Raw genomic sequence first — 12680 nt, forward strand, 5'->3', positions numbered from 1 at the left:
TGTTATATGTGTTGAATGTGCATTTCATGATAGAATTGCATTAATTTTAGGTAGTTGTAGAAATTATATCTGTAATCAATATCTAAACTCACTGAGTCGAACGCTCACTCCTATTCAATAATTTTTTCCAGGTTACAAAAAGAGTAATTTTCTTTAGAATCTAATCTAGAGTTTTCTTTAAAAAAAATCTAGAGTCTTTTGTGTGGACCTCAATTCTTTTACTTGTATATAATAATTGTAGCAAAAGAAAAAAAGTTGATTACCAATATTATGAAGATTCTTTCCTTACTTTTGATAATTGCCCATGATTGACATGGGTCAAGATCTTGTGACAATTGAAAACATTTATATGTCATAAATTTTCTCAAATTTTGTATTCTTAGCCTCTATTTATTTCGAAAAATTAATTTATACGTGAAAAGTATTTTATAATTTATTTTTAAAATATTTTTTATAAAATATTTTTTGTTATTTAATAAATTTATCAAAATCTTTGTAAAGTTTAAAAAAAAATAATAATTTAGACCTGTTCAATTCCACAAAAATTAACTCAGAAATGGGAATAAATTTTTTTGAGCGTTTGAAAAATTATTTTTTTAATTCTCATTCCCATAAATTAGGAAATTCAATTCTCATAACACAGAAATCACCATTTTCCTTTTTAACCTAAAAATCAAAACACAAGAATGGAAATGATAATTTTGTTAAAAGCTAAATGCTCAATCCTACTCATGTATTTATTGAAATGTTTTAATTTTTATATTCTCATATTATTAATTAAAATAAAAATATAAAAATAATTTTTTTATATTTCAAATAATTAACATAATATTATAATTATAATTATAATTGTAAAAATTATAATAATTAAAATCATTATAATAACTAAAATAGTAATAATTACAATAATTAAAATAATCTTGATCATTAAAATAATTAATTAAAATAAAAAATAAAATAATTATAATAATAATTAAAATATAAAAGTATTATATTATTTTTATATTTTCATATAAATAATTAAAATTAAATATTATAATTATAATTAATTTTACCTAACTAACATAAAATGCAATAAAAATATAATTTTTATATTTTCATATAATCAATTAAAATAAAAATTTTGAATATAATTGACTTTAGTTATTTAAATTAAAAGGATAAAATATATTATTTTTATTTTTATTTTTATTTATAATTAAATAAAATAAAAAAATATAATTATAATTAATTTAAATTAAAAATATATAAAAAATATTTTTATACTCTTATAATAAATAAAATTAAAGAATAAAAATATATAAAAAAATTTAAGTCGATTTTCATTAAGTTCAAAATAAGCTTTATTCAAATTCTGCAATTTATATATGCAAATCAAATATCTTGAAAAGGAATCTGACTCTGATTTTGCAATGAACTAAATATAAATGAAAATTTACTATTTAATTTTCGATTCTACTCGATTCTTATTCCAATATGCAAACCAAACCGGCCTTAACTTTTCCTTTAATTAAAAAAATATTTTCATTACTAATTATCAGAAAATATAAAAAATATTTTCTACAAATCAGAATAGTGTAATCTAGACACTAATTATCTCTTAAGAAAAAAATTAATCAAAATGACTAATTTTTCACATAAGCCACTCAAGCTCCAATGAGTTTGGGAATTAAGTATCAAATAATTCAATCAACAAATAATTATTTTGTAGTAGAGAAGCTTATGAATTAATTTTTATGATCTTATTCCTTTTAATTTTTTTAAATACTAAAAAATTAGAGCCAAAGAATGATTATTGTCTCCTTCCCGATCTTCCTTTTCACAGTTACGGTCAATGTCACACATACCCTATCCAGAAATTTCCCAAAGAAAATGGCTAGCTATCTTTTTAGGATAGACGTAATGCCCTTAAGTAGTTATCGAATGAAAAGGGATGTCTTCTTATTCCTCATTAACATGAGTAATCATAAGTGACCGAAAGATAGGAGAAGTGCTTGTAGAACTCCAAGGAGGCTGAAATGTAGTTTGAATAGTGCCATCTAGCTGTCGATGAAAGGAGGACTCTGTAGACTAGATAGGTATATAAAGTTAACATAAAGTCTTTCATAATTTGTTAGCCATACTTGAGGAATAAGCTGTTTTAGTTCTTTCCATGGTATCTGTCGAGGAATCTGAACAATTGTTGGAGTTGTTTCAGTATCAACCAAGATAAGAAGAGCTTCAAATTTTTTGATGCCATTTTTAATGGCTAAGATCTTCTTGTAAACTCAATGGTAGTGTTTTTCAGATTCTTTAAATTGTCCACTAGCATATCCATATATGTGTTTCTGTCCATTAATGTCTTCAATCAAGATAGCACTCTAGTATTCATCATTGGCATCAATTTGGAGTATTCTTTTGCCTATACTGAAAATCTTTAAAGGAGGTGGATGCTGAGCTATCTGCATAAGTACTTGAACAGCCATGATTTTCTCATCTCCCTAAGGAGGGGCCTGTTTCTTTAGCATTTTTGAAAGCTGACTGATATGCTTTGAGACATGAGGAATAAAGTCTCTCAAATAATTGATGATGCTAAGAAACTGTTGAATTTGCTTTATTGTTAGATTTTTATCAAGAAACTTGAGCAATTCTTGAACAATAAGCGAATCAAGTTGGTATTTGCCATTTTCAAATTTCATTCCCAAAAACTCAATATCAGATGGGGCCATGTAGCTCTTTTTCTCTGAAAGCATTATACGATAATGATGGACCAAGGACTGGAATTGGGCCAGAAATTCCTTATGGGCTTGAACATCCTTTGAGAAAAGTAGGATGTCATCAATATAGATAAGTGCACTGTGTAAGATGGGCGCAAATATTCAAGCCATGGCCTTTTGGAACAGTAAGGGTGCTACTTTAAGCCCAAAGGGCATGACAATCCATTGGCATTAAGCATTGGGAATACAAAATGTCGTTTTAAGCCTATCTGCAGGATCAATTCCAAGCTGCCAAAATCCTACTTTTAAATCAAACTTTGAAAAAATGTGGGCTTCATGAAGGAGAATGAATAAAGAGCTCATTTTGGGTAGTGAAAATTTATCATCTTGAAGAAAATGATTCAAGGGCTTGCAATCTATCACAAGCCATTTTTTCCCTTCAAGCATTTCTGATCATTTTTCCACATAAAAAGCTTGACATGCCCATGCTGAACTAATGAGTTCAATAAGACCTTATTGGAGTAATTGTTGACATTCTGACTGAGCCAATGCAAGGTCTGATGGAGTCATACCTGGATGAGATGCCTTTATAGGGTTGACATCTTCATTTAGCTTAAAAGGGAGCCTTAACAAGAAATCCTTGTTTTTCCACAAAGGCTGTGGATGAGTGAACTCTGCATGAGAATCTGCACAAGATCGGAGGAGAAGGTCTTGATGATGTTCAAAATCAGGAGGGGCTTTTGATAAGGAGAACATTTTTGGAACTATAGTGAAAGGCTTAAAGTTTCGTTTGAATTTTAATCCTGTGAGAAGGATTTACAATTTCTGTGCTTTTTGATAAACATCAAACCCTATTAGCAAGTCTTTGTCTGGAAGGTCAGTGCCAATGACTTTTGTCCATATACTACAGTCAGGAAAAAATGATATTCCTATGGGTTTTTTAGTAATTAGCTTTGTCTAGAATATCGTACCATTTGCAGCATAAAAATATTCTAAATGAGAATGCTGCGTCAGGAAAGACAGCCGAGTTCATCATACTTTTATGGGCTCTTCTATTAATAAACCCAATAACAAGGATATGCCTGTCATTCTTGAAGAGCAATGTGCACCAAAAGGATAGGGATTGAAGGTTTAGCAAAATAGCAAGGTTGTAAAGTACTGATGGCTACATAATCAGAATCATCATCAGAACTTGTTGCTTCTGAGGAATCCTCGCCGTCTATTGATACAATTTCGAGAGCAAAGATGGTTTCTCCATCTGTTGTGTCTTGTTCGGAGAATTAGGATTTAACATTAGCATCTTCTAAATCTAGATGAGTACTTTGGTGAATTTATTGCATTAGCTTGGCTCTCAAAAAGAAATCATTATATATATATATATATATATATATATATATATATATATATATATATATTCTACTGAAAATTATGTTAAATCAATGAGTTTTCAAGCAAACGGTGATTTCTTTTTCAAACCCATTAATTACGTACGCATTTCACATCATATATATATATTCTACTGAAAATTATGTTAAATCAATAAGTTTTCAAGCAAACGATGATTTCTTTTACAAACCCATTAATTACGTACGCATTTCACATCATGAGCGCTTAATATTGAATTTTAAGTACCATTACTCACAAGACATTCCATCAATATCTCTCTTTAATTCAGACGAAAAAAAAATCTCTCTCTCTAATCAATAGCAAACTTAATTAGCTAACAAATGATTATTTTTCACTTTATTATTCTAATTTTATATAATTAAAATTAAATTAATATATGTTTTTTCTTTAATTGTGGTGCATCGAATTTTACATGAGTATCTACATAGGAGGCTAGAAGTGGATCCCAAAATTTCTGAAACTCAAAGTGACTTCACCCCTATTTCAGAAGACAAAGGCCAAAATATTTAAGCCTATTAACGTCGAATAATGGCATCTTTCTATTTTCAAAGAATATCCCAATTCCACTCTCTAGTTCTATGGATAATGCTATTACCTCTTTTAATTAAAGAATTTTAGCCTATTAACGTCGAATAGTTTTTAGAGTTTTAAAGTTTTGAGTTTAAATTTTAATTAAAATTAAATAAATTTAAAAAATTTAAGGAAAAAAAAATCCCTTTGTAACGTCCTAATCAGTAAAGCTAACAAGATTAGGACCACTCTGCAGTATTAATCAATGGCTAATTAAACCCTAAGCAACAAGAGGAAAATAATTTTTCAATTTTCATTGAAAAGCAAAGCAACTTTATTAGATTATATTAAAATAAGTCAATAATATTGGCAGATTGGTTTCTATTATAGGTTAAATCAAATTAAGGTCCACGCGTCATTGCTTAGTTGTATTGGATTTTGTAGAGTTTATTTATTTTTCTTATCAGTAATTCTTCTTTAAAATTGAGAGATTAAATTATAATTTAATAAAAAATTATATTTTCATGAAAAAGAAATTTATATATTTTAATGGGTTTTGGAAAAATTCAGCAAATTCTTTTTTTTTATTCCTTTTTCTAGAAAATTTAACATTCAACCATGGAATGATGGAGTGTGGAAAGGGAGAGAATTGTATTAGAAATTCCCAAACCAGTTTTGAGGAAGAAAAACTCAGTCTTACCATGTTGAAAACTTTAAAATATTACTTAATTCAATTCATACATTAGAAAATATGTTGATTTCTATCTCTTAAATCTTAATCAATAAGAAGAAATTTGTGATAATGCCCTTTTATTATTCCAAGTCTTGGCCAGAAAACTGTGTGCGTTTTCGGATTGTGGTGTGGAGCATGTCAATCAATCAAGTACAAAGCTGGATGCCACTTCTCCTACCCCTACACACAAGGGTCAAGACTCAAGACCCAACTTGTGGGGATTGTCATACTATTTTTAAACCATTTCCTCTAATTTCATGCTAAAGGTTTTCATACTTTTAATAGTAATTGGAATTGGAAAGTGGTAACTATGGTATGAATGTATGATTAAAAACGGCGTTTGGCCTAAGGTGTTTGGTTTGAGTCGTAAGTCAGTAAAACGAAAAAAAAAAAAATAATAAATTAATATTTAATTTGACTTATAAATTAATAAAATTATTTAAAATAAATAAAAAATTATAAATAAGATACTTTTATTTATAACTTATCTATTTATTTTAAAATTACTCTTTAATTAAATAAAATATTATATTAACTTAATAATTTTTAAATAATACTCAATTAAATATTTCTTTTAGTCATTTTAATAAATTAAATTATTTTTAAACACTTTTTTTTTAATCTAAACAATTAAAATTTATTTTTAAGTAGTTTACCAAATTTTTAAGTAGTTTACCAAGCAGTTAATTACTTATTTTTAATTTGATTTATAAATTAAAAATTTTAATTTAAATCAAAAGTTAAAAGTAAGTAACCAAATCAAACATTCTCTTAATCTAATCCCATTTGGATTTGTTGATAAAAATAACACCAAAATGCTGTGTGAATCAAAAAGGGATTATTGGAACTTCATGCTGCTTGAAGTCAAATAGAGAAGTGTGGATACCTAAATTTAATTTAACAAATAAACAAGTTTAGAACAAAGTTGGTCCTACAATTGCTAGTTGATAATTGGGTACCTACAAAGAATTGTTAATTGAAAAGAAAATAAAGTCACCATCTAATTGATAGATTCTAAAATGGGGACATGGAGAAAAAGGAAGGTAAAACTGGTAGGCACATTGGAGACATTATTTTCTTAAATTGAAATAATTAACTAAAATATATAATCTTTCTAGGGAAGGGTTTTAAAGTGGTGACTTTATAGCAACCAAACAAGAAAGTTGGTGCCTGGTGTTTGACAAAGTCTAGCTTATTAGTTTAGATGCTGATGTTCATTCTGCTTAACCATGTACAAATCACAAATACTTGTGAGTACAACTCTTCCAAGTAGGGACACAAACTACAATACAAAGTCATCCTTTATGAAAATAATAATAATAATAATAATAATAATAATAATAATAATAAACCCTAATTTTGACATGTAATGCTTTTAGTGTTATGATTAGATGACATCATAAATAAGTTTTATTCTATCAGCAAATTAGAATTTGCATAACAAGGTCCAACTGGGTAAGAAATATGTAAATCAAGTCTTTGAGAATGAAATTTCCATTGGCATAATTCAGGCTATAACAATTACAGACTACCGTTCATTCTTTTCCCCTCAATTCTAACTTAAACTGCAAGTTATCTAATTAATTCTTTTAACAATTTAATCAAATGAACAGAAATAGAAAACAATATACAAGGAATGACAAAGGAAAATTTCCAAAATTCAAGTAGTTTTGTGGACTTTCAGTGATTTCATAGAATAACATCACCTCTTCTTCAGCCATCATAAGAACTTTATATTGCCAATACCAAGATAATTGAATTTTTGATAGCCGCTCATCAAAAGCAAAACATTAAAGATAATTTCTACTGAACTGAACCAGCATCCAATCATTTGGGCTGCTTCACTTCAATAAGATCATATTTTTTGATGGAATCTGTTGTCCTCAGAAGACAAGACATCAATGGCCATGCTAATGTGGGAATAGAAGCAGAGGTATGATTTCATTTTCATAAACAAGATTTGGACCTTTATTATTATACCCTTCTTTATATTCTATTTATTAAATCCAGTGGATTTAACGGCTTTGGCGTAAAATGTGCATTAGCTGTTTAATCATGATATTTTCATATATTTTATTTGTTTAAGCTTCTTTAGTTCAGTGTGCAGAACCCTACACCTGGGACACCTAGCCTACCTTGTAAGTTGTAATCTACAATCCAATACAGGATCCAAATTTAACAATCTTAAATTCAAGCTTACATAATTTTATGACCATGAATTTGGAAGCAATACTTGAGCAGATCTACGCTAGGCTTTACTTTTCCGAGTAATTTTGCTTAAATTGAACAAAAAGCTTGCAGCTATTCTTCAATTGACCTCTTATCTTCTTGTATATTGCAACCCAATTTTTTTCTCAAGGTCCAAACGATTGTTCTCAATCCAACTCAATGAAGCCTTTATATCCACCGACTTGTGTACAAATCCAATCCCACCAATGACCTCCCACCAATGACCCCCTATAGGGTCATATTCAGCATTAAATCAGAGGCACAATTCACATACGTTCTCACAACTTAAAACCAACATTGTTGAAACTTTTTCTTGTCTCTGGTTCACCTTCAAGTTAAAGCACATTACTCAGTATTAGCGGCAAACTTTTTTGTCCAGTCTCAGCCATTTTATATGAAGAGTGAATTACAGGGTGACCCCAGAAGTTGGGTCAAAATTATGGGATGATCCTTGCTAATTGAAAATGTAATAATTTAGTCCATAACCCAACGTCACACCTCAATGCCACTCATCCACATGCCTTGCGCATGGCCAAAGTGAAGGGTGAAGAGAGAGAACCCTCAGACTAATGGCGAATTTTATTTAATTTTGGACAGAAGAATTCTATTTTTAATGAAATTAAAATTCAAGGACCAAATTGTTACATTTTCACATAGCCAGACCAACTTATAATTTTAACCAAACATCAAAAGTCATCATCATGTAATTTATCCTTACATAAACTCTCACCTTCTTGTGTGGAATGCCTGCTCCCCAGCTTCTTAAATCCATTGCCCCTCTTCCATCTGTTAAGTGGAATGCCAACAGAATTAAAAAGCATCGCCAATTTTCAGAACAAATCCATCTACTGTTACTTTTGCACATAATAGAACAAATCTAATCAAATTTGTTGAAAATAGCGAAGGAAGGCGGTTAAACTGTGCAAAAAAACATCAATGAGGAATTAATCAAAACTTTTTATTAGTTTCTGTTTCCACCCCTTGCTATGACATTTAGACACTATCATGAATAACAGTCCTTATTTGCTGATTTGCTGCTCTGCTTGCCATTGTAAATTTTACATATATATATATATATATATATATATATATAATGTAGCATAAGCATATATCACACATTAATAGATACACGGTCTGCATCTGCATATGCATCTTACAGTCAATTAATCAATTCAGAGACTGCAAAAGAATACACAGAGCAATGGTAGAACGCCTGTTGGCCAACCAATATAACAATTTGTACAAAATATAATACATATGGTGATTAAAAAATGAAAAAATCTTACGCCAGTTCCTACACATGTTTTTGCTGCCCTAATGGCTTCAGTGAGTTGTACTTCTTGTTGCACATCATCATCATCCACCAAGTCCCCCAAGTGTTGTGGCAGAGGAATTTGAGGAAACATCTTGTAGATTTTCCTAACGCCATCTAAGATAGATATTTTGTCACAATCACAAACAAAAATCATCTAAAAAGTTATATAGGCAGTAGCCATCAACATAAGAACTTGTGAAATAACAAGCAAAGAAAAGCAAATTTCATACTTCCCCTGAATTATTATTAAAAAAAAAAAAAAAAAAGTCGATCAAATTTAAATGATGCTGGAGTGGACCGTTTGTTAAAGACTTTAAGCCTACATATTTTTACAAAGAAATTTAAGAAATAATTTACATATGAATATTTTAATTATTTAAGGTATTTTTTATATTTGATTTAATTATTAGGGTTGGGGTTCGTTTAATACTGTATATAAGTATTATGAAGGGCTATTAACGTTAGTTTTGATATTTTTTAAGATCGAGAATAAAATAAAATTTGAGTATCATTTTTTTCCTTTTTATGTTCCATTTGTTTGTGGTGATGGTGACATCAATTACATCTTCATAATTGACAAAGGAGTGGTAGAAATCATTAACATTTAACTAGTGTCTCCCCATACAACACAGCAAGCTCTGACCACAATTTGCTACACTTCAAAAAATCAAAATATGTTCCAGAAACAAGAGAACAATTGATAATCTTGTAACATATTTCTTCATGCACAATGAGTAATGCTTTATTCTTCTCCCACATTATGCACTTATCAAGTGTTAACCTTAGGCATACTAAAAATAAATAAATGCAATGCAAAATGGAATGATTGGTGTCATAAGGATCAACCTTGTTTTTGAATTGTAGAAGATTGCTCTCATGTAAAGAAAGTTTGAAATCAACTCCCATTCCATTGAAATCAGCACATTTAACCTATGCATAGTTGCCTGTAAACCACAGGAAGATAGTTATTGCTTATTTGGATATCCATATATGCATAAAATTATCAACCAGAAAACTTCAAATTTCTTAATAGAAAAGGCAATTTGTACAAAATATCATACAGATGGTGATAAAAAGTCATACCTCAACTTCTTTTTAGGTTCAAATCCTGATAAATAGATGTTAAAAGGTAATGATGACTGATGAGCCATCTCAACCAAGGCACTGGCAAGGACAGCCAAAGAAATTTTCACTACAATACGGTAGTCTTTGATATGCTTTTTCTCCTCTTAATAAGTCCCTCCATCAACTTAATATAGGTAGATTTATGTAAAGTAATGCCCTTCTGTGTCGATTCTTGAAAAGTTTGCATTGCATCCTTGTATTTCCCTTGAGTACACAACTCATTAATCTTTTCTGAAAAGGTAATGGAATTAGGATCAGATTCTTCAGGAGTCTCACTGGCCCTCATTTGTTGCCCTTTTTTCAATGGTAATGTTTGATCTTGCAATTTTCCCATTTCCACAATTTTTGACGCGAACTCCTCAGCCTCTTTAATCCTACCTGCATTAGCAAGTCCACCAATAATTGCATTATATGTGTAGCAATCTGGCCCTAGCTTCTTCTCCTCCATTTCAGCAAGAAGATCAAATGCTTCCTCAAATCTGCCATTTTTGCAAAGGCTTGTTATTATTGTGTTGTATGTAACTGCATCAAGAGCTTTTCCTTTTGAAATCCATGTGTTGAAGAGCTTAAGAGCCTTTTCGAGCATGCCTTCTCTACAAAGCCCATGAAGAAGAATGTTACATGTAAATACATCAGGCTTAAAAGAATTATCAATCATCTTGTTGTGAAACTGAAATGCTTTCTCAACTTGTCCCTCCCGGCAGTATCCGTGAATAATTGTATTATATGTTGTCTCATCCGGGACCAGGCCACTCTCCAGAAGCTCATTCAACTTGTCTATTGCTTGATCAGTTTTTTCTGATTGGCATAACCCTCCAATCATAGAGTTATAGGTAATAATACCTGGAATAATCTCTTTCTCCTTCATCTCATCCCAAAGTTTTAATGCTTTATCTGGCTTTTCATCTTTAAAATATCCCATGATCAAAGTGCCATAGCTGACCTCATCAACAAAATAGCCTCGCTTACTAGCAGTGTTGAGCAACTTATATGCCTCATCAAGTTTCTTCTCCCCACAAAGAGCATGAAGAATTGTATTAAGAGTCACACTATTCATCTTCAAACCTTTCCTTCCCATTTCATTCATCATCCTGATTGCTTCACCCAGCTTCCCCACTTTACAATGCACACTTATCAAAGTATTATATGTAACACTATTTGGTGAAAATCCAGATTCTTCCATTGCCCTAATGATTTTCCCTGCATCATCCATACTCCCTTCATTCGCATACCACTTAACCAATATGTTGTATGTAGCTGCTTCCAGCTTCACTCCCTTCTGCTCCATCTCTTCAATTAATCCAAATGCCTTTGGGCTATTATTGCACTCAAAGCATCCATTAATCAATGTATTATATGTAACAACATCAGGAAACAACTTTAAATTCTCCATCTCATCTCTTAGTCTTAATGCCTCATCAATCCTACCTACTTTACATAACCCACCAATCAACATATTGTAAGTCCAAACATCTGGAAACACATTATTCTGCGTCATTAATTCAATTACTTGTGCCGCCTCCTTCAACCACCCCAACTTGCAATACCCAGAAATTAAAATATTATAAGTATTTCTATTCGGAAACAACCCGTTATTTTTCATATCCAACAACAAATCCCTAGCCTCATTCAACTTGCCTTTCTTACACAAAACATCCAAAATCGTATTGTAAGTGACATTATCTGGCGAACAACCAAACTCTGCCATTTTACCAATAAGCCCAATTGCCTCCCCTAATTTGTTCTCCAAGCAACACCCATAAATCAAAATGTTAAAAGTATTGGTATTAACCTGAGCACCGAGCTTAATCACGTCGCTAAAAATGGCTTTAGACAAATAAACAGAATGGGAAGAAGGGTACCTGACCAAAGCATTGAGAAGAGTATTAGAAGTAAGCAGATTAGGCTTGAGACGCAACCTCTTCATCTTGCTAAAAATCTGGGCAGCATGGTGGGGCCTACCAGAGCCTACGTAGGCACCAATGGAAGTATCGAGAAGGGCCCTCAAGGTGCGAGTATGCTCAACCCCAGCAGGAGGATGAAGGATGTGACGGTGGAGCACGTTGGTCTTGTCAGCGGCGATGAAGGAGGTGAGAAGGGACTTGGCGTCGGAGAATTTGTGGTGGGAAAGTAGAGGAGGGAGGAGAGAAAGGAGAGGAAGTGGTGATTGGGAAATGGAGGGAGGAAGGTGGGTTTGAGCCCATTTGAAGAAGGAGAGAAGAGTGGTGGGTCTGTGAGATAGGGCTTTGGAAGAGAGAAGAGAGACGATGAGATTAGGGCTTGAGGAAAGGTGGGGAATGTAAGGACTGAGATTTTGGAGTGGGACTTTCTCTGAAGTTAGGATGTTTGTTAGGTTTTCTAGTACCTGCGATTCTGTTAGGGATTGTGGATTTGGGATATTTTCTGGTCTTCCTTCCATTGTTGTCGTCCCCTTCTCTCTGTCTCTCAGGAATTAGGGTTTTGGGAAGATGGAGATTTTGAAGAAGCGGTCAAACGACAGAAAAAAAAAATGTAAATTTCAATTAGAATGAATTTTAATTATAATTTTTTTTAAAAATAAATTCGATATAATTTAAATTAAAACAAAGTTATGTCATTTATATTATTTTATAATTATATATAGCTTATTTATTATTATTTTTTAAATATCTTTTATAATACTAAA

At 31.1% G+C, this 12680-nt stretch overlaps 1 protein-coding gene across 3 annotated transcripts; it reads right to left on the reverse strand.

Moving 5' to 3' along the window:
• Positions 1–7837: 7837 nt before the first annotated feature.
• On the reverse strand, positions 7838–12536 carry LOC110664919 (pentatricopeptide repeat-containing protein At2g16880). Of its 3 annotated transcripts, XM_021824808.2 has the most exons (5): positions 9974–12536; positions 9737–9834; positions 8862–9004; positions 8306–8361; positions 7838–7903 (listed from the first exon to the last, which is right to left on the reverse strand). In XM_021824808.2, the coding sequence occupies exon 1, from the start codon at positions 12432–12434 to the stop codon at positions 10083–10085; it is 2352 nt and encodes a 783-aa protein (XP_021680500.2). In that variant the 5' UTR covers positions 12435–12536; the 3' UTR covers positions 7838–7903; positions 8306–8361; positions 8862–9004; positions 9737–9834; positions 9974–10082. The 3 variants fall into 3 exon arrangements, with proteins under 3 accessions (XP_021680500.2, XP_021680499.2, XP_021680498.2); XM_021824807.2 differs by lacking the exon at positions 7838–7903 and having other exon boundaries at positions 8178–8361; XM_021824806.2 differs by lacking the exons at positions 7838–7903; positions 8306–8361 and having other exon boundaries at positions 8711–9004.
• Positions 12537–12680: the final 144 nt, after the last annotated feature.

Source organism: Hevea brasiliensis, chromosome 14, assembly GCF_030052815.1.
Source record: "Hevea brasiliensis isolate MT/VB/25A 57/8 chromosome 14, ASM3005281v1, whole genome shotgun sequence".
NCBI lineage: Eukaryota > Viridiplantae > Streptophyta > Magnoliopsida > Malpighiales > Euphorbiaceae > Hevea > Hevea brasiliensis.

What these genes read in the sequence shown, in the direction of transcription:
- LOC110664919 (XM_021824808.2), bottom strand. Translation starts at nt 12,434, where the DNA reads ATGGAAGGAAGACCAGAAAATATCCCAAATCCACAATCCCTAACAGAA.